Here is a 27,272-nt window from a genome sequence, read left to right as displayed (position 1 = left end):
TTGCGTCGATAGACAGACAAGAGAAGATAGAGCAGCGCTATTGAGACAAATCCTTGAGTTATGGCCCGAAAGTTGTACTATACTTTGTATTTATTCATTTGGGAGAATGCGTTCAGTATAATCAGCATGTCGATATTTATTATGGATGTTCCACCGGCCAACGTTGATCGCAGATAGACTGACCCGAGTGGTGTCAGAAGGTGTCTTTTAATTTTGCAGATGAGCTCACATGATTGTCCTCTACACAGAACTCCCTCGATTGTGAGAGGGGAGTAGTGAATGATCGATCTGGTCGCAGCCTATCACTGAAAGCCATTACAATCTAACTTTGTAATCAAAAAGAGTTGTATTGTACTGGTGTTCAATTAGATTAAACCTTCAAATCCTCTTTGTTTGTTTCATATAACACGAGTCATTTATAGAGAATGTTGAGAGTAACATTCAAGGTCAAGGGTCTATTTTAAGACAAGCTCATTTTTTTTATTTCCTTTGGTGGAGATTAAGTCAAGAGTAGTTTGTTTGCAATAAATCACAATTTAGATGATTCGATTTTTGCGGATCAAGAGCCTACTGCTTTGCACAATAGCTTGTGTCCTTTGTTTTTGGTGAAGTTAACAGTTTAAAGCAGCCAGAGGCACTGCTGGTTTAGGATAATGAGTGTGCAGTATTCACATCTATGTATATACATCTATATATATAGATATAGATATCTGTATAGATTATTGACAACAGATATTAAGAAGCTGGGTTAACCTTTCCTGAGTGAATCTCTGCGTTTTTATAACGTGAAAGAAGTATTTTACTGGACCTGGTGTGGAGGATGTTTGGTATATATGTATTTATATGTTTCTGTCCATAAATCAAGTCATCACAAAAGAAGTAAGCTGAAGACAACCAATGAAGATATTGTCAACAATCACAGTTTATGAGTCAGACACAGGTACTACTAACAGAGAGAGCAGGCGTATTTACACATGCAGTACATTATGAAAGCAGCCAGATGTTCAAAAGAGAAGCTAAACAAAATATGTACCACTGATCTAAAAAATGTTTTATATCAACAAGGAGATAAAGGTGGTCTTGGGAAAACTGAATCTGCTTTATGTTGTGTAGAAATATCCTGGCAGGGATTTTGTTTACCAGCTTGGTAACTTGAAAACGTTTTTCCCTTTTTCTCTGAATTTAAAAATGCTTCATCAATCCCAAAAACAGTAGTGAGAGAAGTAAAAGTTTGCATTTAAAAAAAATAAAAAAAATACAACAACAAATCTGTACACGGATGTCATTATTAAAATCACCACACGATTACAAAAATGAAAATGTACTTTGCAACCAATCCCAATGAACCTCTGACCAAAGGTACGCAGTTGTCAAGGTTTAGTTGTTCATTATGCTCATCAGTCTAAAGCATTTAGGCAAATACTATTTTCAGCGGATATTTCCATGTTTTGAATAGCTTGATAGCGTCATTCGAAACCTCCCAAAGAACACACTTGCTGTCTTTGTTCCGTGTTGTATGTCAGTAACAAGAACTTTTTTTTCCAAACAAGTCAGTTTTTTTTCTTTTCGGTTTAACTATTTTTTATGAAAATCTGATATATGTCATTCACTTCCTGTTTACCCATCTCCCACTATAGATCTTAACAAGGTTCAGGCAAAAAGAGAGGCTATGAAAACAAACATTTCACTAATCGAATAGACAAAAAAAACACAATCGAGTGAGCGTCAGTACAAGAGTAACAAAGCTGGTCTCCCTTGGTTTCATTGCATCACAATTGCAGATTGAAATAATAGATAATTTGCTGCTGCTTCTTGGGGAATCAACAGCACATATTTGGCATTATTTCGGGGGATTCTACAAGGATTGTTAGAACTAGACTGAAGTCAGGGCAACTAACAAATCCCAGTCAGCGCCCTGCTGAGCAGTCTCGGTCCCAAACACAGCGTATGTAGGCCCCTTTTTTGGCACCGGCAAAGGCCAGTGATCCCAAACTTTTTTTTTCACATTACAGGCATTGTCATTATCGTCATCATAGTCACGAGCTTCGTCGTTGTTGTCGTCGTCGTCGTCCCGAGAGGTGCTGAGGAGGGGAGGGTGAACGCGTGTGGTGGATTCCTGTTCAATTTGTCTCAGTGTGCGGACAGTCTCTGATGCAGCAGAGGGCATTGTGGGTAGTGTGTCCCGGCGGGTGATGGGTAGAACGGGAGGTCAGGGGTGTCGCGATTCACATCTCCGTGTCGGCCACTGGAGTCTGGGTGGCAGAGTGTCCGTTGGTGGTGGGGGCGGGGTTGGTCCCATTTTCTGGTGGAGACTCGCCGTTGACGGTCGGCTTGTCGAGGGGCTCTTGGGGTAGGGGGGCCACAGACACCAGGGTGTTGGCCTGGTTCTCCTCATCCACCTGGAAAGATTCGGCCTAAGAACAGCGTGCAGAGAACACTAACATCAGACTCATACAGGTTTAAGATGCAAATTTTAATGTTCCTGTTCAAATATGACGTGCAAACGAGCAAGACAGTGTGTGGATGTTTTATTGTGAGTGTTGTTCAACAGTAAACAAATGCACACTTTGTTCATGGGTTTTATTGTTTTCAGCTGTGTGCACTCAAAGGTTTTGGCTATTGTTATAGTGTTGGAAAGTTAACTGTGAATGCATGCATGCTTGTTGTTTTACTTTGCTTCGAGCAGAATATTTGAACCCATTGTCAGTGACTTTGCTTGAGTTTGATGAGGTGCTCTGTCTGTCGGCAGGAACGTTGACAATAACGTTTGATGCCTGTGACAGACACATATTCAATAAAAAAGATGGGGGAAAAAAAGCAATTCAGCAATCCGTTCCATCCAAACCATCATATGGGTGTGCCCCATATGTAAACGCTTTAGAAAATGATGTCATGAGCTTCAGAGGAGAGAAAAAAGAAAAACTAAAACCATCTGTAGCCCCCTGGCAGGGGATTGAAGTAGAAAAAGCAGAAAGCACTCCAAGCTGCTTTGAGTTAAGGGGCATGTGAGTCCAGCATGTCCTCCCTTCAGTGAGGAATTGACCGGAGGACAACCATACGTTTGACCTCTAATCCATATGTGCTTTTTTTGTTAAAATAAACATTCACCATGTTCAATTTCCTCAGTGAACTGGATCTTGTGGGGACAAATTATCTCATTTTAGGTAAGTAAAGATTGGTTGCTTCAGTCCATGATCCTTTTCTTTGCTCGCACTTCAAGCACTTACGGGGGCAATACAGAGTAGAAAGAAAATGTTGGTCCAAGTAGGATTTATTTCAAATGTTGCAAGGACCTTCGTTTGATAGCTGACCTCATGCATTTAAATCTAACCTTGAAAGATCAGAAAAACGATATCTGTGATGTGAAATCATAGACGGTCATCAAAAACTGGACGTAGTAATCCAGATGTCACCCATTGGTTTACGGACTACAGATTTGAAGCCTTCCGTTTGGGATTTTGTCCGTCGCCATCTTGGTTTTTTTTTGCAAACAGATGTAACAGGATACAATTAACTGGACTGAAAACACACTGTGAAAGGGTTCAAGTTCTAAGATGAAAACACAGACAACTCCCAGACCGGAAAACAAGGTAGCCACGCCCTAAAGCAAACCTTTCTTTATCGCCTAAATAGAACCATAATTTACTAAATGAACAGCATGCTGTACTGAAGACGACTTGAAACTAGCAATTACACTCATGCTTACAATGTTTACTGAGGTAAATCATCAAGTGAGAAGTAGGGACATTTTTTCAGGATACTTCTATACAATTAGACTTCTTTTTGCAACCAGAGGAGTCGCCCCCTAATGGCCAGTAGCAAGAATGCAAGTTTGAGGCACTTAGGTTTGACGCAACAGATTTGTGACACATTCGGCGTTACCGGTGTGGCACACCTCTTCTAATCTACTCACCAGTCTGACTCCTTTGGAGCTCTTGCGGTGGGTCTTGAGGTAATAACCAGCTACCAGCAGGGCAGCCAGCAACAGGCCAGTCAGCAGCAGGGAAACCAGCACCAACTTAGAGTTCTTCCCCCAACGAGGTACAGCCTCCTCCACGTCGGTCTGATGACAAAAATGAGAGCAAAATAACACAAGTCAAAGTGTTGTTTTGTGTCTTTGCCCCGTCAAAATTATAGTGGCTCTAGCAAACCAAACAAATATCCAAACGCTCTGTACAAACTGAATCTGACACGCAAGAAAAATGAGATACAATGCACATCTTAAGGTGTACATTGTGTGTAATTGCTATGCTGGCAGGAGGAGATCTTCATTATCCGGCTACTGAAAGTTAGAAAAGAACCAACCCCACCAGTGTTTGTTGAATGCAAAGAGACCGAGGGGTGTGGCAGGCACACCCTTAACCCCAGATTGTTCCCTAGGTAGTAGAAGCAATGTTTTGCTGCTGACAAGTAGATTGTTTGTGGGCTTTTTGTTTGTCTCATCAACTGACAGTCTGGCAGCTCCAAGCCTTAAGAAAAGTGTTTTTCTTCTCATGTATATTCACCCGTCTAGTGTGATTATGAGTCAACCAGCACATTTATGGTGGTTGAGTCCAGCGGATGTAACGTTTTATTGTTGGGTGTGTATTTTACAGGCCTTTGATAGTGAATGGTATGATGATGTCAAAATGAGTACCAGCTTGGTCATGACCATAGAAAAGATATAAACCATAATTGCAGTCACACAACTAATCACTTTGCAGTTCCCAAGTGAACTCAATCATTTATAATACGTATAATGCCATACTGGAATACATGATGCTATGAGAAGGACAAGATAAATGTGTGCAGAGTATTTATACAATGCAATATACGTAATACTGTACCTTATCTTTGATGTTGTCGTTGTTGAACTTGTCAGCCATGCCTGCAACATCGTCTGCAAATTTTTTTAAAAAAGAGTTATTTGCATTTTTCCCGTTACATTTTATGTGTTTACATTCGTTTTAGAGAAGTGGAAGTAGAGATGCTACTCAACTTAACGGAACCATATGGTGATGAAAAAGATAAGTAAAGTAAATCTGAGTTTTTCAGGTTTGGAGCAATGGAGCAGATATTTTAATGTGGGTTTAGCATAATGCTGGTACTCAGAAAACTTACAATGCAGCCTCATAATAACTGCTCGTCAGATGCTAGAAACACTGAATGTCATCTTATGAGGTGTAACAGGGACTACGTTTACATGCACACTAATGTTCCACTATGTTTACAGCCAGCTTCCGTTTGTGTGAAGAGGGTAGACACAAACCATCTACCAACAGTTTGCAAAGATGCATGCCCAAAACTCATTTTTAATTAACTTTACCACAAGGACGCTACTGACCTTCAACATATTTCCCAGACACGAGGATTTGGTCGGAGTCGTCCTCTTGGTAGATGTCTAGCTTACAGTCTTCACCACACAGCTCCTGCAGAACACTTTCGAGCTTCACTTTGGTGTCTTTCTGCAAGGAGACCAAAATAGAAGATAATTAAGCATTGGAACATTTTTCATTTTAACATGTGAACAATTGAATCGATCAAGTTCTAGATTGCACAATTTGACATTCAACGTTGACCCCGAATGATTAGCTCTCTATACAGTCTCACCGCCAGCCTTCAATATTGCCTTGAATCTTCCGCTCCTCCTCTAATTCCTTCATCTTCTGTTTTCTTCATCTTTCTTGTCTTTAATCCAACAAGGGCTATCACAACCCAGTGTGCAACATTTCCCCTGATGCAATCTGATCCAAACATCAGAAGCGGCCACACTGTAGGAGCCCTTGATCCCATTCCTTGAGTGCACAGATGGCTAGATGCGTGTAGCTGTGGGCAGGACACGGTGACCTTTATCTGGAAATCTTTCTCTTGAGAAGCTCTCTGTTTGATCTCCGTGTAAAGAAAGCTCAGAAAACGTCTGTATTTCGTGAGGAAACCTGAGAAGGAACAATTCCTCTGCCAAGTTCTCGTTAACTTTTACGGACGAGCAATAGAAAGCGCCCTGACTGGAAACATTACAAACTGCAGCCGGCGGGAAAGTGATACAGACGTATCTGCTGCCGTACCACCAGACCTGACTCCACCATTAAATACATGACATGGAGCTTTCTGATCTGCTGGTTTTACATCCTCGTTCCACACTAAACCAAGTCTCTCTTTCATTGTGCAACACTGTGTTGTAAAATTACAAATACATGAACTTTGTTACCTTTTTTATGCATTATGACATTTGGTCTTTTCTCCGCTTTGCCACTGAATGTGAGATATCACCAAGAGCTGCTTTATTTACAACTGCAGCATCCCTTCATACAGTATCTCAGATCTGGAAGACCAAATGTCATTACTGAACTTAACCTAAACAATAATGTATTTTTAGAATTATTTCAAATAAATTACAAACATTGCAGGTTGCATCAAATGAGATTAAATCAGGATTTATTTCAAATATGTTATTGCAACAAGCTACCATGAAGCAAAACAAGCCCAACATTGCTATCAAATGGCTGGAATATGGTTGATTTCTTTGTCTGAGGACCCCTCTGTTGTATATTTTGCTGCTTACAGCTGTTTATGCATTGTTTATATGTTAAATAATGCATTTAGTGCTCTGGCTGTGCGAGAGACCTCCACATAGGTGCCGTGATTGCCTCAAAGCTGTTATCCTGAGACTCTGAAGAGTCTTGTGTTTCTAAAACACAAACACGCCCACGCTGCGCCTTTAGGCCTCCATACCTCAGACACTCTGCAGCAGCGGTGAGCCCACCCATGGTGCTCCCCTCCCTCTGCCCTCACAGCTCAACCCGTGCCCCGGTTTTGCATGCAACAGAAATCTCTTGGACTTTCCTCCCCACATGAGATGAAGATGTTTAAAAATAAAAGGGGATGAACACAGTTTTTCCCCCTAGCTTCACTGATTTATGGGCATTGGCGATGCAACAGTCGCTGCCTTCTAAATGAGGAAGCATGTCCTGCTGTTTAGCAAGCTGAAAGCCAACTGGGACTGGCATCCAAAACCAAGCTCGAGACCATTTTCCTCTCTAGTGCAGCTTTGCATGTTAACGTGTTCGTGCGTGAATATTTTGCACCCCTGCAGGAGCACATGGCATCTGTTTGCCGCCCTCTCTGCTGTTGTCAATAGCACCAAAATGTCATCTTTAAGCAAAAACACACAAACAATTTTGTTTGTGCGTACAGGTAGCTACACAAACAGGCTCATACTCTATAGAGAGCATACAGGTAGCTACACAAACAGGCTTATACTCTATAGAGAGCATACAGGTAGCTACACAAACAGGCTTATACTCTATAGAGAGCGTACAGGTAGCTACACAAACAGGCTTATACTCTATAGAGAGCATACAGGTAGCTACACAAACAGGCTTATACTCTATAGAGAGCGTACAGGTAGCTACACAAACAGGCTTATACTCTATAGAGAGCATACAGGTAGCTACACAAACAGGCTTATACTCTATAGAGAGCATACAGGTAGCTACACAAACAGACTGATACTCTATAGAGAGCATACAGGTAGCTACACAAACAGGCTTATACTCTATAGAGAGCATACAGGTAGCTACACAAACAGACTGATACTCTATAGAGAGCATACAGGTAGCTACACAAACAGGCTTATACTCTATAGAGAGCATACAGGTAGCTACACAAACAGGCTTATACTCTATAGAGAGCATACAGGTAGCTACACAAACAGGCTTATACTCTATAGAGAGCATACAGGTATCTACACAAACAGGCTTATACTCTATAGAGAGCATACAGGTAGCTACACAAACAGGCTTATACTCTATAGAGAGCATACAGGTAGCTACACAAACAGGCTTATACTCTATAGAGAGCATACAGGTAGCTACACAAACAGGCTTATACTCTATAGAGAGCGTACAGGTAGCTACACAAACAGGCTTATACTCTATAGAGAGCGTACAGGAAGCTAGACAAACAGGCTTATACTCTATAGAGAGCGTACAGGTAGCTACACAAACAGGCTTATACTCTATAGAGAGCGTACAGGAAGCTAGACAAACAGGCTTATACTCTATAGAGAGCGTACAGGTAGCTACACAAACAGGCTTATACTCTATAGAGAGCATACAGGTAGCTACACAAACAGGCTTATACTCTATAGAGAGCATACAGGTAGCTACACAAACAGGCTTATACTCTATAGAGAGCGTACAGGTAGCTACACAAACAGGCTTATACTCTATAGAGAGCGTACAGGAAGCTAGACAAACAGGCTTATACTCTATAGAGAGCGTACAGGTAGCTACACAGGCTGGCGGAGGTGTTTTGTCTGAACTTACACAGTTGGAGGAGGCCTTGAGTTTTAGATTGACTGCGTTTTTGTCCTGGACGGCCTCTTTGCTGACACAGACGACATCATCCTGTGGCACCAGCTGCAGAGAGAAGCAGAAAGTCCTTCGTTATCCCACAACCTTCCCGTCTCACCTGCTGTATGTCATCGTGACAGACCTTTAGCATGTGACCGTACACTGTATGGTGGACAGTCACAACTGAATGCTTTCCGCTTTACTCTCTCTAGTATAAGCATACTATTTAATGTTATGTTTTGGTTCCAAATGTGTACCTAAAGCACGGCATGTACAATAAAATTGTTTGACCATGCCAGAAACTCAATAAACAATTGACTGATATCATTCATCTGGTACAAAATTGTATCCCATTTGAGCTGAAAGCACATTTGAGACCAAACCAGATGTGGCCCGCAGAGGAGCACCCAACATGCCAAAGTAGTAATGAATGACATCAAGTATAAATGCTAGCATAGTTCTGGTATTTGATTGTTATTCTGTGCTCTCTATTAAAACATAACTGACTTTAAAGCGGCAGTCATCTTTTTGTGACCCCAGAAACCTCATACTGGGTGACCTGTCTCATCTCACCCGTGGTATGTTGTTGGGGCCGTCGCCTCTGGCAGGCGGAGGTGCTGGGGTCTCTGCCGCCATGATTTTCACTGTGCTAGCGTGAACCTCGACTGTGGCCCCCGTCCCCTCGTCGGCCGCCTCTCCTGTAGCCGTTGTTGACGCTGCTGCTGTGGTCTGTTCGGTCGCTTCAGTCGGAGAGAACACCATGGTGGGGAAAACCAAGATTTGTGGATCCTCTGGCTCTGCAAACGCAATTCAACTTAAATTGTTAATTTGTTTGATATTAAAACGGTGCACACGGGCTTTCAGACACACGGTAGGACAGAGGTTGATTCTGAAAAGTGATTCAGCACCAAAAAACTCATGCAACCCAGGGCCTTAATTACACTTAAAATATATAAATTGATATTGTCCCTCTCTGGACTGTGACGCTTGTTTTTGATGTTGTTTTTTAGCATATAGTATATATATTTATATAATTATATGTATAAACATTAAGTTCATTATTGAAGTTTTTCTTTAAGTTATAGAAAGGAGGAGGACCGTATAAGTGTTTACTTCTGCCTCCTCCTTTTCGAAAACATCTCATATTTATTAATTCACTTTAGAATTTGCTGCATATGTTTACTCATCATTTCATTGGTTATTCTTTTATTGTCTTATTATTTGTTGCATGTTCAAAATAAAATCTAATATATTCTGGACCAGATGTTCATGGGATTGATTGGATCAGGCTTATACACAGAGGTACTGCTTATTTAGGACGTGTATGAAGAATGTCTTCCTCTACTTTGATCAAGTGGCTGTTGCTCTGGTCTGTCTTCTCTTTTGTCTCTACGGTATAATATAATATCTTTCAAATGAACGTTTATTATTTAGTATTGCACCGTGTCTATTGGGAGGGACACACGGTTGGGCGTGGCTGTGTTAACAGAGGAAGGCTCTGAGGTTTTAATTCATTAATTCTAAGATTAAAGTTAATTCAGTCACAATAAGTTGATATTTATTGAATTATTTTTTTTCCTCAGATGTGAGCATCAGTGGGTGCTATAGAGTAAGTTTACAAAGCTATTTCTAGAAATGAACGGTAGAGCGAGTCAGTGTTTCTTACCAGGAGCTTCAGTTGCCATGGGAATCATGTCTCCTCGTACGTACACCTCCGGCATCGCGGGCGGCGCCGTTGGCACCGGCGCTGTGACAACTTCCTGCGTCGTGACAACATCCTGCGCCGTGACTCCTGCTGTAAAATCAGAATACGGCTTCATGTCACTTCCTTTGAAAAACACACAGTGATATAGTCTAATTGTTGATGCAGTAGCATCTTTGTCAATTCAGTGACGAGCACACTTGTAAATAGATGTTTCTCAATCATTCTGACGTACTGGTCCAAGGATTCGGTTACAAGGCGATAATGAAACTCTTTACTCCCTTTTATTGGCTCTTTATCAGCTTCGTCATTTCTGGATGTGCTGCCCAGTAACAACATCTCCACACCGACTCTCTTGGTGTGACTTCCAAATCTGTAAACCTCAGCACCGAGAAACTGTCTGCAATTAATACCTCAGTGGTGGAACGCTTCACCTCCTCAGCCTGAGCAAATAAACCGACCCTGACCTCCTGTTCACTCCCTCTGGGATGATCGCTATGAGCTTCTCAGCAAACGTGCTGCTAACTATGCAATGCACATGTGTCAAACACTTAAACATGTTCCTCATCATTAAGATGTGCTGTGTACCAACGTTCGCTCGCTGCCGTTTTGGAGCTCGGTTTTCCCCTTTCTAATTCCAGCTACTCAGCCGTTCAGAAGAATCTGAGGTATTATCCCACATCAACGCAGTGCAGTTCTGCCGCCATGAGTTGATAAAGTTGTAATGTGAGGTAGTGCTCACCGGTGTGCTATTGCAACGTCAATTATCCTTAATGTATGAGCTCATGCAGTGTGTGAGGGCTCACAGTGAGACCTTTTTGTGTCCCTTGAGGCTCTACGGTGATGGGAGATTAGTCAGAAGGTCTTATTGCAGTAGATAACAGATGTGCTCAGACCCATGGATCATGAAGCCATTTGCTTTGAAATGCAATCTTCCCGTGGTCACAGTGACTCACTTTAGATTAGGCGAGAATGGGATATACAAAATAAGTCGCTGAAATATATCAGTGTGAGCGGAATGATTTTCCATCTCCCCTGTTAAACCGTTGAATGCTCTGATTAAATGCGCTGCTGCAAGGTGCCAGGTAATGATGCCATTAAAAACATCACTTTTTCCAAAAAATTTGAATTATGTAATAGGCCATTATACCGTTTTCCATTTTTCAGGGATCTGTGTGACTTTGGGGTCGGAGTCCTTGTTAAATTGCAGCACTAAATCAAAGTCTTGTTAGGATATTTCTGGTCCGGTTCCTTCAGCTGTAAATTATTTCACCCGCAAAGTTGTATTAGCCTGGATAACTTTCAGGGCACGTTCTTCATTCTCTGAGCAAATTAGTTAAAACTGCTGCCACACCCTGCAGCCGCTGAGCTAATGAGCTGAGCCTTTCACTGCTCTGATTTGATCATGGTCAAATTACAAGGGTAGGTTTCAGGAGTCAAACCAGAATACCCAGCATGCATTCCTTTTGCCCAGATTTCCCTCTCTCTGTCTAACAACAACAGCATTACTTCACTCTCAAAACATTCCCATAATGCCTTACCTCTGCAGATCTCATTACAGCTCACTCTCTCACTGTGTGGTTCCTCACGGGTTGCCAGGTTGAGTTTGTGACTGATTTCCCATTTGCTGCTGCCTGTTGAACTAAATCTTACTGCCACTCGTACTTTGTTTATTCTAAGATTAAATTTAAATGATGGATTTGTTTTCACTTTGCATATACTGTATATATATGACTGTAAAGCATTAACTTAAAGTTACTACAAGGAACGTTTAACTGGTTATGAAACGGTTTAGTGATTCCTTGATATGACCTACATATGTAAACAAGACTTATCAGCATGAAGATTGACTATTTCTATATATTATTAATGCCTGTCATCAATTTGATTCCCTGCAAGATCAGACATAATGATGTGCGGAACGCAGGTTCACTAGAAACTCCTTTAGCTCCGATTCTAGCGGGGCCTCCAGCAGAGACCAGTCCACAGCGGACAGACCCAGATCCGGTTTGCTGCTCCACCAGTCCCTGCTAGCAGCCAACACCGACACCACTCTGCTGGAGGCCCAGGCCGTATATTGCCGGGCCCGCTGGAGGGAAGGGAGGCACGGGAGAACCAGAACCAGACCCGTCTGCAGTAAAACGAGGGGTTTTATAAAGGTACTCTGGTGCTCGGAAGAACTACCGCTTTTGCCCACAGGGACCGCCAAAATCAAGACAAAATGAAAGTTCCTCATATAGTGGCTCAAAAATATGTTGTTAGATAATAACACTAACATTTTACCATATTCTGTAAATTGCAGGTAAACTCAAACAGTGAATTTGATGGTTTGACTCATTTATTCTCCTCCCTTTGCCTTCATTGTACAACATGAGTTGTTTGTCACCTCTGCTGCACCCTGTCGTCTCCTCACGGCTGCCTGTAGTCGCCACTGTTGTGGTTTTCACACATCTGTCACCTATATATTCACACAGTGGTGGCAGTGCGACACATGGCCACTGACTTCCTGAGATAAATCATTGTTACAGACAGGTGCCACAAGTACAGAGTGTACGCCGGGTCTGCGGAGCCAGCAGGTGGGGCAGTAGTCTCCGAGGAGATCTTTTGGCATGCTTAGTGCTGTAGCAACTGTCCTTTGCAGCTGTCTGTCATACTGTGTCAGTGCAATAAGTCAACACTTTGTAACTGGTTCAAATAGATGAGGAAACACACGTGAGGTCACTGACCTCTAAGCAGTTTTGCGCTCTCCTTCCCCGTGGCAAACCTACAATAAAGGGCAAAAAAGCTTTCTCCCCTGTAGACATGCTCAAGTTTCACTATGGAGCCAGAATGTTTCCTCGTCTCGCTGTCCTTCCTGTCTCCAGTTTACCATCAGGAGCATTAGCGTGTGAGAGGTCAAGGGCTCCCTAACCTTGTTAAGACCGTCTATCTGCAGCCTGCAGCTTACAGCTGCCATCCCTCACCCGCCTCTGTGTGGTCTGACTGTTTATTTTGCTGGAAAAGGATGAGGTTCCAAACGCATGAGATGGCCGGGCATAAATCAGGTTTTCCTCATACAACCGTGAGACACTGGAGTGTGAGAGCGCAGGGGCTGAAATGTGTTGGTACTGCTCTGTGATCGCTTTCTGTCATCAGGTGATTTGTAGCGGCTCTGGAGGAGGGAAACTCTGTCAGATTTGTTGTAAAACTAAATAAAAAGTCTAAAGATTGATGCAGCGGGCTGATGGGTATGTTTAGTTTTTCACTTACAGTTTGGGGTTTCTGGCAGATTCTGATGGGATATTGGGGAGGTATTGTGGTGAGTGGCTGGAAAACAATTTGCTTTTCCTTTTTTAAATGAAAAAAAACAACCCACAATGCAACTTTCATTGATTTCTCTATTTTGTGGCTTTTAAACCACGGCACCTCAAGCACACTTTGTGAAACATTTTCACAAAGCAAAACATGTTTGTTTGGCTTCAGACGAAATAACACATGGCCTGTTTAAAAAAAGAAAAAATGTCATGCACCGCCCCCAGTAAACTATGTCCAGCTCTCGGACCACTCACCACTCACTACACACAAACAAACTTCCCTGACAGACCAGAGCCCAGATGGAATGAAACCTCTGTATGTAATTTGCCACTTCTGACCAACAGAAACCGCAGGATCTGAGTGGCCGCCTTTTTTATTGTTTGCTTTTCATTGTAGAACCAAAAAGCGTCTTTTTCAAGGCTCGTTACGTGACCAGGAAATCTTGCTGTTTTGCTAATGTTCACTTACTGTGTATGAAGATGAGAGGAACAACTATAGCAGCTTTCTTGTGAAATTGTAACCTTGACCTGTTGCTTTTTGTGCTGTAATTGATACAGTGGTGTGTCCCCCCCCCCAGTGTTTGCTGCTCCCCGTGTAAGGTCGGCACACTTCCTGACGGTGTGACCTCTGAACCCATCACCGCCCCTCCACCCTCCACTCACACGCTCAAAAGGAGCCGAAGCTAAAGGTGATTGTTCGCTGGCTTTTGCTACACCATTCCACTCATACATAGTGTACATGAGAGACGCTCACAGCCCCTTTGCCTCGCATCACCACACATGCTCACACAGACTCATTCCTTTTTGTGTGTGTCATAATAGCAGCCATGATGTCAGTCATCAGGCGTGTGTCTCGCTATCATTGCACAAACACGACCCACCTAATCAGTCCTGACTCCATATGTTGTACGGCCGGGGTTCTGACTTCATTGCGCTCTTGAAGATTTTCCCACCAGATTGCCCTGAGTGACGGCTGCGGTCTTGAAAATGCTCCACCCCCCCCCCCCCCCCTTCCCACCCCCCTCTCTCTCTTGGGACTCGGGATGGAGGAATGTGGCCGGCTTTGGAAGAAGAGACAAGCCTTCAGCTCAACGCCCTCCTCCCTCCCAACTCTCGCTGTCTGCTCGCCCTCTCCTAGTCACGCACAGCTAATCCCAGGCATCTATGGAGGTGAGACGTAGGCCCCAGCCCGCGCCCGTCCCACACCGTATAGTGTAATGTAAAGCAACATGCTAAGAGCCATATGGCAACAGCTCATTTCTCTACCGTGGCCCTAGGAGGCTTTGCTTTCAGTCACTTACGAGTACAATACTTCACTGCCTGGATTTGTTCTACTTTCTCTAATCTAGAGAGATGTTTTCTTGTTAAGTACATCTCCACGTACTGTACATCTTTCAATGTGTACCCTCTATTGTGTGTCGTAAGGCCTTTACACACCAGGGGCGTGATGAATAATGGACACGGAAATGCAAGACACTCTCCTTCAAATGTTATATGTTTAGGGCTTTTATTGTGAAAGGTAAAAAAGGAAGGAGTGGATCTGGTCAGGGCTGCCTTTGTTAAGGGTGACAGGAGTAATAAAGTTTCTTGGTTCGGACTACGGAGTATTCATGTTGTTGTTTCATAACTATAGGAGCAACTCAACCTGTTACGCACGTGATTGGTTGGCGACTTAATTCAAGCACAGAAATCAACCTCATCTGGAAAGTAAAAATGCCGCTTTTTCGCAGCTTAACAAGAACTTTCCGTGTAAAAGTATTCATGATAAATACTGTTTGAAAAAAAAACATATTGGCATGCAAATTCCTTGACTAAAAAGACGCCACTTTTGTATGTTGTTTTGAATTGGTGGACCCTCCCACGGCTTTGGCCTCCAGTCCCAGCCTGGTTTCCAGAGAACTCCTGAGCTACATGTTCACAAGGGACAGACCCCCAAAAAATGTGGCCTTATAACCCCGGGGCCCCCTCGGCCTCTCCCTGCTTCTGTTGGGGGGAAATCCTGCACTGTGTAATGGGGCACAGTGAGGTGATAATGGTCTGCACACGACAGTGGACCACCGTGTCAAAATCACAATGGCCGAGGTTCCACTAGCACCTTTGCTGCCACGTGTAGCGTGCGGTGGTGACCACATGACAAAGCCTTTTCAGTGGGAATCAACACCTGAATGAAACCATAAAATTCATCTCAGATCTTTCTATTCACAATTGAAGTCTGCAGCTGTGCCAAGACCAAGCTAAATGTAGATGTGCTAACTGTTTCGGCTGAGTGCTTGAGAGTCTGCCCAGCCAAGGCAGCTTCTATAAACATTCTCAAGACATATGGCCTCCTCTTTTCTCTCTGGGTTACATATCCTGCAAATGTTCCCTATGTATCTGTCTGGAAGATGCCGTATGTAGACATTCCTTGTACAGTATTGATCGAGTGGGGAGAAAGCAGCACAGTGCTTAGACTCTGGGACTTCAATGGTGGTTGATGTGACTCAATTAGAAAACCATTATGTTCCCAGGGTAGTATTCAAATAGGATCCTGAAATGGTAATTGAAGTGTGTTCTTTAAACGTGATTTTCTGCTCTCTGTGCAGTGTAACACATTACATGCTATTATTTTAACATTTCTGAGCAATGTAATATCGTACAAAAATTGCAGAAATGCCTAATTGAACTGCCATCAAGTGTAATTTTCCTTTCCACTGCTGCCTCTGGACCTGCCTCCAATTTGTTACAGTCAAATTACCCCTTTAGAGGTTCTCTGACATCACTCTGGCATCCATTGGATAGAAATTTTATCCCAGAGCACACGCCCCCTCCGTCGCACCCCTCCTGCCCCGCACACATCTCAACAAGGGTTTTCAAAGTAGAGCTGAGGGTGGAGACAAAACGATGAGTGTAATCATTTTCAAATACCTTTTTGAAAATCCGGCCTCCCATAATTATACTATGATTTGAACTATCATTGTCTTAATGTTCTTTCAGTTGAAGCTCCAGACGTTAGTTTAAAAGTTTAAATTGCTTGTGCAATGTTATATTTTTCCTCGTGTAGTTTAGCTCCATATGTGGTTACCTCTTTCTGGCTTTTCTAGACAGTTAATGAAAGCATTAATCGTTGCGTGTCTTCCTAATAAGGAGTGTTTTCATGACTTAATATCTCACTTAATATCTTTAAACCATCTGAATTTGAGAGTTAAGAGTGTGCTGAGGAATGTGACATCGGAGCTCGGTCCCTTAGGGTTAAACATGCTCTGCAACTCTACCCGCTTTGAAACAACAGACTGCTGACCCCGCTATCATGACCCCCTCCCCCTCCCCTGTCGCTCCTGTCACAGCGATTAATAGCAGAAGCCGGCCCATTCTTCTCTCTTGGCAGAAAAAAGCAACTGGATCTCATGGTTTCAATCAGCGCTGACTTCACCCAACGCTGCCCAGCTGCAGCGTTCGCCCAGCCCGGCCCCGAGGCCGCTGCAGCCCCTTGTCGAGAGCATGACGCCCGTTTCTGGGGACCACAATCAGGAAACATGACATCTGCTTTCAATTGGGAGCATTATATCACCCCCATACCCCCTCCTTTTCCTCTTCCTCCACCTTAGACACTCTCACAATTTGCCTGTTTCACTGCCTTACCGTGCATTACCTTGAATGAGCCCGTCTGGTTTGAGTGTGTGCAGGTAGACTGTTGGGGGGGGATCCTGTTGCAGATCAGTGAGGCAGATCTGGGCGTAGACGGCTCAGAGGCTCAACATTGATTTTGTCCAGAAAGAACACGAGACGTACTATATCTTTAAAAAAAAATCTACCAGAGTAATTACTTCCACACACACACACACACATCCAGGGGGTGGTAGTGAAAAACAACCATCGTAGGCCATTAAGACGCTGAACTGGAGTGCACTTTTGTCCCAAAGAATTTTTGCTCACAGATTCTGCTTTTAGAAATGCTAGTTTTTTAAAGTATGTGTTAGACATCTGATGCTCAGGCTTTGAATTCCCTTCGTGTGTCTTAATTTCTAGATCAGGGCACAAACCGGCACCTTCTGGTTGTTTGATAAAGCAGCCTGTTTGGCTGTAACATGCAGACGCGTGTATTTGAATGGACAGTGAGTAAATGCAGTGCTAAAGCACAGAGGCTGGAACAAGTTCAAGGAGCGGGGTGGAAAACACTACCCCAAGTGAATGAGGATCTTGTGTGCGAGCGTGTGTGTGTGTGTGTGTGTGTGTGTGTGCTCCCAGATGTTTACCTGCCACTGGATCACTTGGACTTGGATTTGACTTGGCTCACTCTGTGCTACTTTCTTCGCGAGAGGAATGAATGCGGCGTTGTTGACATTGTTACTGTGAGTCTTTGGTTGCACGCGTTACTTCTGTGGTTACTCCACGAACAATGATTTACATAATTATTTGCATGCCCCTGGGGGGGTTGGCACTGATATTGGGCAGTTGCTTAACTAGAGAGCCTCCTAAAACCACAGTTTTCAGAAATCTCCTGAGCACGAGACATTCCAGTCATACCACTGACAACAAAGCGTCTCTCAGTCCCTGTGCGTCGCTTCATCTAACACCCATCTCGCTGCTTTCCCAACAGAAGTCTGCTCATCATTCCCAACAGGGGTTTCCCCCGGTGTTTCTGATTATCTCCTCTTTAGCTGCTGCCCCCCCCCCCCCCTCTCCAGGTTGCCGGGGTAACCGTTACGCTCTCTGACATCTGTGAATCCGCTCTGACCTCATCACAGAGTAAACTCTTACAGTAAGCCCATCTTTCCTCCACTTGCATAACTCTGCTCCCATCTCCTGGGTTGACGAGACAAGCCTGAGTCAGGAGACAGGTGCTTTATCCTGTCGGTGAAATACTGTTTCACTCAAGAGGTCTTTGTCTTCCCTCTGTTTCTCATCTGTGTCCCATCTCATATCCGCTCCATTGCTATTTGTCTTTTTTTTTGCGGTTTGTCACATGTTTTAAGTTGCTTTGTGATTTACAAATTTTTTTTGAAATGTATAATTTTCAGAATCTATAGGTTGAGATCATGTCAAGGCGGCTTCATTTTCCCAAAGCAGATGCAGCTCTGCCTCTCACTGCTGATGATCTCATTCACATAAGCTACACCCCACGAACAAGACACCAGGTTTGAATTAAGCTATTCGGTGTGTGGTTCGTTTCCAGCCACAACAGAGACCACTGCAGATGATCCTACAGCTCTTTAGATCATTTCTCAGCTCCATTTTTCAGCATCTTGGTCTTACTTTTACTACTTTTGGTTGAACTTTGCTCGGCCACCACTGAAGGATGAAAAGGCTCATCTGTCTAAAAAGTTTCCCCGATTTTTCTTTTACCCACATGACTTAATGTTCTGCCTGCAGGCAATTAATGCGGTTAAACTGGAGTCCTGATAGATTTTCATATTCGAGCATTATTATTACATTTGGAAAATCATTGTTTTTTTGTGTCGGATTTCCTTTCATATCAGTTTTGAATTGCACTTGGCTTAAACTAAAGTGGACTTAAGTGGAAATTGGCTTCGTGGAAAATGATTTAAAAAGTTGGAAACAAGTTACAGAAGTTAAAAAAATTGTGCAAAAATGTGGTGATATCAGAAGCAAGGCCTGAATTGGAATTGGCCACACCCTATTGATTGATTCCAAATCAGCACTTCTTTCATTGGGTTTAACTGCACATAGGGCTCAGCCATGTGAGCCACATGGCGCCTTTACTCATACTTTAACAGCAGCAGCTCTCCCTGATGCCTCAATAAAGCTCCCTCTTCATCGGCACAACCACATTCGAAACACACATTATTAACAGCCAAACTCCACACACCCTCCTCTCAGACACGCTTCAACCGGCCTCGCATTACAAGGCTAAATATAAATACACACATTTCCCAAAGTCCTTGAAGATCGTGGGAATCAGGTCAATGAAATAGCGAGCATAGCGCCGGGGGACGGTTCACAAATAGTTTAAAACGGAGCGATAAAAGGCAAGAAGGGAATTCTATTTTGGCAGCATGTTGTAAATTTCCAAGTTCCGAATAGAGATCTTAACTTCAATTCATCATTTCAGACTTCCCTGTGGCTCCACATGATTACAACCCTTCCCTCTAAAATGATCCCTTTGTTTGCCAAGCTACTCCAAAGTAATGTTTTCTGTGTCTGTGAGGAAGAAACATGTTCACCAAACCCCGTTTCAAAACCTATAAAGCCTCACACGTTATACATTTCTTTTCAGTACTGAGATAGTATGTTTGCATTCCACAGAATAAAAAAGGTTGTAGGGTTAAAACCTGGATTCAACTCAAAAGGCCATTCAAACAAACACTCCTCCACCCCAACCCCACCCCTCCTGGCCCTCCCTCTCCCCACTGTGGACGGCCATACCGTCCCCAGAGAAGTTGACCCTCTTTGCATTTCTTTTTGTTGTTGTTTTATTACTCACCATTTAAGAGCGAGGCGATGACAATTAACGCTAAAGCCAGCGTTTTGCAAGGCCCGCTTGGTCTCTGTGCAGATGATGCTGCCATTCTCGTCCTGAGTGAGCGCACACGTCCGTCGGATGGGAGTGAAAAAATGCGAGGGGAAGTAAAAGGGTGAAGCCGGTTGAGCTGGAGCAGTTAAGGGTTTCCTCTTACCCAGAGCGGGACAGGGTGGATAAAGCACCACTTGTGTTCTGTCAGTTTTTATATAGCCCCCCCCCCCCCCTCCTCCTCCCTTACTGAGGCCCAGCCCTACACCCCTTCTTACTTTAACCCTTCCTCTGTGCCCCCACCCCTCTACAAGAAGCGAGGCAGCCGGAGGGCAGGAGGAGAATGGGGTCTTGTTGGGATGTTGTGTGTATATATATATATAAAAAAAGAAAAGTTGCAGCATTCTTGAAATACCAATCAATATATACATTAAATAGACAGCATGTGTGATGCGTATTTTGTTTATCAGTGCTCATTACGTCATCCTTTTGGCTGCAGTGTCTACTGGAGCGCTGGACCCCGGTCTGGCTGGGAGCAGTAATCCACGGCACAATGAAAGGTGATAGCCGACAATAGGGTGACACTCTGGTCCTTAATAGGCTTATAGGGATAGACCGCGGGGCAGAATATCATACTCGGAACAAAAGTGCGACCCACTGTTATGCTAATGGCTTTAATCCATGTCAGTGGCCCGAAGGCCCCCACCACTCAGCACGGCCATCAATCAACAACAGCCGTCCCAGTAGTGAAGACACCCCAGGATCCGCTGAAACCTTTCACACTTCCACAGAGTCCTGAAAGCCCCCAGCCCCCGTCCTCTACAACAGCCTACCCCCCCCCCCCCCAATTTGGGGATCTTTGCTTTACTTTACTTTCTTCGCTCTTCTGCTAGTTGTTCTCATGCTCTCTGTGAATCTCACATCTGGAACCACTGGCAAAAGTATGCTAAGTTACTTGTTAAAAAAAAAAGAAGCCCCACCCTCAAAGACAAAGAAAAAAGTGGCAACAACAGCGAGTCGAGAGAAGTAAACTGCTACATGCTTGTGAAATGCCCTTGTAATTTGATACTCCCAGTGCCCCATAGTCCCTATGTCCCTGTTTTTGGCCCCATCCTTCCCCCCATCACCCCATTTCCTCTCTCTTACCCCCCCCCCCCCCCCCACACACACACACACACACTTTCCGTCTTGCCAGGCTCCTATGAAACATTCAGCTTAAACAGCAGGGCGTTGAGGTGGGCAATCGGCCCCTCACTGTGACTCAAGATGAGTTTTGCTGAAAACCCTTAACTGAATAATCAGTGGTGTAAAACCAGTCAAACATTCATTGTTAGCTAGCTAAGTATTTCTGCTACTTGAGTCCTTGTGAATCAGATGGCAATAAGGAACAGACCCTTTACCTTCAACAGCAGGACAAACACTGGACATGTCTTTGTCTTTTTCCCCCGTATATTTTTCCCTGTACCGTTCTTTCACTCTTACAATGAGCCAAGTGCTCTCGTCTGAGCATTTCTTTTGTGACAATGTGTGTTCAAATTCTAGATCATTTCATTGTAGGTTGAAGGCGATAATACATTTGTGCGTGCAAGTACAGCCGGAACTCCTCTACTCTCCATTGTTAGACACCCAACAAAGGAAGACGTAAGTCTGTCTTCCTTTGTGACAGCGTTTGGTCTGAAGTGTCACAGAGCAGCTCGTCACAGTCACAGATCAGGCAACCATCACAGACAGCAAATGCATTCCTCCTCCGACCTTACGCTACACAAATCTGGAAAACATTTTTACCACTGGCATCCTGTGATTTAAAGCCTATAGGCCTGGCCTCATACGGCTTTATTTGTTTATAGTATGTTGACTGTTCTGCACATCTGTTGCAGTTTATGGAGTTTAAAAACATCGCATCCATTTTCCTTTTAGCTGCCGCGCCGTTTCTTTGGTGACAGTACATCGCAATCATCACATATCTGCTGGTGTCGTAGATGATTTCTGACAGCAGTGCGTAGTTTGGTTGAGCTTGCGAGCACGTTTTAACCAGATTTGAGGGTTGAGTATTAAATGCTTTCTGAAATGTGTGATGGAGTGTCTCAGGAGAATATGCATCCGGGATCAACATCAAAAGGGAAGTGTTGTGCTTTTGTTCTCACGACGAGTCCCCTTTAGATTTTCCCTATACTTTAAAGACCACAGAAATCCTGAGCTGTTGCATTTTATAATACATTTTGTGAACATGCAATTTTTTCTTTTTACTTTATTCTTTTTCTTTTCTTTTGTACAGTCAAAGAGAGTACGCATTCACACATGCACACCTGTTTTTGATCAACACAACAAAGCTTATTGTCAATCATTAGCTTTGAACTTTTGAGGACAAACATTGATGTTACAACCTGTTTTCTGAGAGCATGGGCCATTCTAACAGATTCATGAAGCACAACTGGTTTATCCAGGGCATAGGTTAGACTCCAGCCTGTGTGCTTATAATTCAGTTAATTGATTTCTTAAAGCTGGAGTCGGTAACATTGGAGAAACCAGCGACGGTACGCCAGAATAAGAAATGTATATATCCCTCCGAAGCTAGCAACCAGCTCCAACAGTCGCTTAATCTAGCGTGAAAGTCGTCAAGTCTGCAACACTGTCTTCCTCTCTTCAGGCCTCCCGTCAAAGCCGCTCCCACGGAATTATCACTATGAACATAAACAATGAACAAGACTGTTATTAGTACTCCCCGCTGTAAAGCTAGCAGCTTGTGGTGACGCGCAATAAGTGCAATGAGGAAGATAAACAGGGTTGGGAATGTTTATTTTGAAACATGTTTTGTTATATTTGTTGAAATTATCGCTACACAGAAAAAAATCCTGTGTCTAAATGAAATGATTGGATGACCTACCTTGCATAATGAAAAAAGCCTTTTTTTTACCCTTTTACATCACATCCCCGGTCAAAGATCAATTTCCTTGTCATCATTTTTTCTTCTTTTAAAAACAAAACATGATGTGTGCTTCCATAAGCTGCAACCAATCAGTTTCAACCAATAATATCATGATATCCATCCATCAGTAGCCACAAGGGAGGTGTGTGTGGAGCCAAAGTCCTCTGTAGCCCCGCCCACTTTTTAGCAGCCCAATCAAATGGAAAGGATTTGATTTAAGTCCTTCTTGTAACCGAACACCGCTCAAATATTCCGTTTCACTGGGTTTTTAAGAGCACACAATTTAAATAATAATGAGCAATGGCATTACTGGTTACTTTCTGGGTTAAAACTAGTCAAACGGTGCTGATGAAACAGCCTGGCTTCAATCTGACTGTAATATATCACTTCTTGGATGTGTTTTAGGCAAAAGATCACCGGTGGCTTATCCAAGCAGTCTTATTTTGTGGTAATGGGAGTTTCAGCTGCTAATTGGACAACCCTAGGTTCACTGAGGCTTGACTGACGAATCAGTAGACTCCTTTAAATGGCAGATCAACCTCACTAACTGGAGAGCTAATTAGCTGAATATGTCATGGTTTACATACTCAGAAGACTTCTGTATTTCTTTCTTTTTTTAGTTTCACAGAACTTACAGTCATACGGATAAATATAAATTAAAAAATATATATATATAGTTTGTATCTCTGTTTTAAAATGTGCGTCTTCAAATGTTTTGCATTATCACCAGTGTAGCTATTTATTTCTGTCTGAGAGTAAGAGTTCACCAGCAATGAAGAGCCCCGGGCAGAGCGTTGAGCAGGAAGTTGTAAAACAACGACTCTCCTGATGTGACGATCTTTTGTGGGAAGACAATTCCTTTGTCATAGTTAACAATTTAACTTCAGAGATTTATAGCTCTGTTTTGACTTAAGAAATACACAAAAAAGCATTTGACCCTTCGCTAAGCCCCGCCCCCTTGGAGCCCACACTGTCACTAACATAATGAATATGATCTATCTATTTTGTAAAAACAAAAAAGGCAAATTTTATAGAAAAACAGACAAGAGTCTACAATATGTGTTTGATGGATATATTCAGGATGTCAAACTGATTCAGCAGAGAAAACAGGTTAAGAAGAGAAAGATAGAAGCTAAAGCCCACAGATCTCAGTGTAGAAGGGAACCGCCACATCACCTGCAACCCGAGACAGAAGACAATGACATATAGGAACAACACTGTTCCTGTTAAGCCGGGTAGGCATGTGTAAACATTCAGTATGCCTTCATTAGCTAGCGTAGCATAGACGTTCTAACTTACATCTAACGTGCTAACGTACTCATGTTAGCTCCACAGTTGTTTAGGTAGAAACCTAACGTTTTAGAAACATATATATCTCCTTCCAACATTAAACCATGACTAGCTTGAAATCCTCTAAACCAGCCTGAAATTAAGAAAGTGGAAGTAAATGAGGGTCTATGGAGCACAGCTGGACAGATGTCGGACCCTGGTCGAGGCTGGCCAATGCTAAACTATAATTGGCCAGTCTGCGCTCATGGGGCGGGACTCGGAGAATGGTCAATTGACATGCTTTGCTGAATTAATGGTGAGGACATTTTCTTTTAAAGTCCTCATCGAAAGGGTTTTCTTAACTCTACTTTTGGTTAATATATTTGTAGAAGCATTTGCAGACACACACAATCACACGAGTTGTAATACACATTTTGTGGCGCTTTGAAAATAGGTGCCATAAATCCCACAAAGGGAGCCTGTCTTGAAGTGATTTCATGAGTGCAGCAGAGGGAGGCTGAGAGGGAGGGGAAGTGAAGGGAAGGATTGGGAGGAGGAGGAGGAGGAGGAGGAGGAGGAGGAGGAGGAGGAGGAGGGGATTCCATTTCAAACTGCAGCACATTTTGACCGTTACCTCTCTGGGCTGAGCAGCGATGTCTCTGCCCTCGAGTTGAGCGGGAAGCAGACACAAGAAAGAGGAAACAGAGAGAGGACGTGCTGTGTTCATGAAGTCACTTCTTCCCTAAACAAAATGTGTGTTGAGGACGTCCCCGGTGTGGGTTTTCTTCGCGGTCTCGGGGTACAATCTGTGGCCTGAGTATGTCTGTGTCATGACCTACAGGACCACCGCGTGGGTCTGCAGATGTCCCACACACACACACACACACACACACACACAACCTTAGGCGGCAGCACTGAAACAGACACTTTTTGTCACTGACAGACCCTTTGCCTTCTTCCTGCGCCTCCTTCCTCCATCGCATTTTCACAGCTTCTAACATGATCTCTCTCTGTCTGTCAGTCTGTCTCTCTCACTCACTCACTCACTCACTCACTCACTCACTCACACACACACACACACACACACACATCCCAGTTTATGCTCAAACTGATTGAAGAATGATCATTCTCTCTCTGTTTGCTCGTTTCCAAGTCATGCGTGTGATGATAACTTTGGCCAGAAGATGGCACCACTAGACTGCGAACCCACTGGACCACTATCTTCACCGGTACATCAGTAAAACCCTTCATTTATTGCTGCACACAATCAACAATATTTTTGTGGAACGGGAACCGCATTTTACGTATTTAAAAGAACAGTCGTTAGTGTACGGTTGTGAGTAGCTACTTGAAAGCCGTCATGACTAGAGTCTGCAAGTGACTGCAAGATAAATTACTAAAGCAAATTTCGGGAAATAAAATGCCGTCATGGATTACCTCATCCAAAAAAATCCTGAAACAAGTTGTTACTGGTGGAGGCTGAGCTGTGGTCATTTGCGATTTCTTGTCATCAGGGATTTTTTTTCGCCCGGTTTGGAAAGCTGTCTTTTGTCCTTGGCAAGAACAAACATATCAGTGCCTGTTTGATTGTCTGCATTTAATTAAAGCAGCAGGACACTGACGCTCGCAGACCTCAACAGCCTCGAGGCTGCGTTCCAGCGGTGCTTGAGGGAATCCGAGACTTGACTGTGCAGTAGTGGGAGTGAACGTTGCGGAAGGGAAAAACAAATGTGACACATTTTGGTGTCTGTATCCACTGATAGTGGCCGCTGCTTTTCTTCCCAGCTGGAAGGAACCGCTACCCATAAAGAAAGGCATCCATACTGTATTTACAACTCTGCATCAGCCCTGCACTATATCACACTGTGCAGCCTCTCACAGAGCTTCTGCACAAAATGATCATTGGTTAGGTTATATATAATGTAAGGCTATTTGATTGTATTTAAGGGCGGTAACTAATGATGATTTTCATTACCCATGAATGTGATGATTCTTTTTTTTAAATTGATTGTTGCATTCAGACTGCAGTCCTAAACCCACAGACATTCAGTTCATGAACATGATGCAGGAAGGCTTGAAATCCTCACATTTGAGTGATACCAGTGTTTTTTTGGCATTTTTGCTTAAAAACTAAAAGACTCATTTGATTAATCTGTGATGTTATAGATTGATTGTTTTGTTTATATTCATCTTATTCTTTATTTAACATTTATTTATGCAGACTAAGCCAATTGAGATGTTGAATCTCTTACAAGTTGGTTATGTTTTGTCTAAAATCTAAAATAGAAAATAACTGAATTTTGGAAATCTTAAAAAATAATTGTCTTAATTTTCTATCAACAACTCAATTGACTATACTTGTCTCAGCAACACGACATTGTACAAGTGTTCCTGTTATTGTGTCCACCACTGTACACAGATTCACTGAACCACTCACCACTCTGAGCAGAAGGACACTGAGCCTTGTTCATCGACTGTTAACACAAACTCGGCTGGGCTGTTCGAGGGGCACGTCGAAGGCCTTTTTTCCATTCAGCATTCATTCCACAGTTTGAGACACAGTTTGAATTATTCTTCAAGATCTGCAGTCTGTGTGTAAGGTCCATTTCCCCCTGAATCAAATATTCTGGGCAGCAGGAGAAGCTGAGGATCTGTTCTATTGCCACAGAAGTGTTGAGTCGTTGTTCTACTGTCCGTCACAATGCAGCGCCATCAATCACGGGCCAAAGCATGATCGAGATATTATGACAACTTCCAGCGATTGATAGAAGAACTATGGGTTTTCTAATTGCTGTAGTAGCTCCATAAACCTGTTTGGTGCCATCCAACCACACAGTCTATCAAGAAGATATCCTGCGGCTCGCTCAGCTGTCAGTAGAGGAGGTTTGATTCGTAATGATCCTCCTCCTGCATGTGTGTGCGTGTGTGTGTGTGTGTGTGTGTGAAGTAAGTGGGGGGGGGGAATTGCTGGCTGCTGAGTGCAGGCACTCTGACAAGCAAAGAGAGAAGAGAGGAAAGACGAGGGGTTATAGCCTGGCAGGTGTACAGACGACTCTTCCTGATGACACCCCCACCTGGATCTGACAGGTATAGGTCGGGAGGCCTGGGTGCTCCCCCCCCCCCCCCCCCCCCCCCCCCTACTTTGCTTGCCTTGCCCGGAGCCCCGAGGGTTAAACATGAATAATGAATCCTGACTCCTTATGGCAAGTGCTGAGGAGCCCCTATATGCTGCTTACATGACATACCAAACACAGTCACAGCGTGAACACTTCTTCATTCCGAGAGGCCGTTTATTGCATGT

The 27,272-nt window shown here is 43.4% G+C and overlaps 1 protein-coding gene across 1 annotated transcript; it reads right to left on the bottom strand.

The window, feature by feature from the left end:
- Positions 1–911: 911 nt before the first annotated feature.
- On the bottom strand, positions 912–19,932 carry LOC306694190 (hematopoietic progenitor cell antigen CD34). Its single transcript, XM_079156929.1, has 8 exons — positions 19,750–19,932; positions 10,000–10,128; positions 8,907–9,130; positions 8,307–8,399; positions 5,324–5,444; positions 4,827–4,879; positions 3,914–4,063; positions 912–2,414 (listed from the first exon to the last, which is right to left on the bottom strand). The coding sequence occupies exons 1-8, from the start codon at positions 19,832–19,834 to the stop codon at positions 2,226–2,228; spliced, it is 1,044 nt and encodes a 347-aa protein (XP_079013055.1). The 5' UTR covers positions 19,835–19,932; the 3' UTR covers positions 912–2,225.
- Between the last annotated feature and the right edge of the window lie 7,340 nt (positions 19,933–27,272).

The sequence above is a fragment of the Pholis gunnellus genome, assembly GCF_910591455.1.
Source record: "Pholis gunnellus genome assembly, chromosome: 3".
NCBI classification, from domain to species: Eukaryota; Metazoa; Chordata; class Actinopteri; order Perciformes; family Pholidae; genus Pholis; species Pholis gunnellus.
This window is presented reverse-complemented; position numbering and strand designations above follow the sequence as displayed.

Bases quoted from the DNA above. Each gene is read 5' to 3' on its own strand.
- LOC306694190 (XM_079156929.1), bottom strand. From the start codon at position 19,834: ATGGCAGCATCATCTGCACAGAGACCAAGCGGGCCTTGCAAAACGCTG. The intron at 9,131-9,999 runs GTAAGAAACACT...TTGCGTTTGCAG, and splicing joins CATGGCAACTGAAGCTCCTG to AGCCAGAGGATCCACAAATC. The intron at 2,415-3,913 runs GTGAGTAGATTA...CGCTGTTCTTAG, and splicing joins GCTCCAAAGGAGTCAGACTG to GCCGAATCTTTCCAGGTGGA.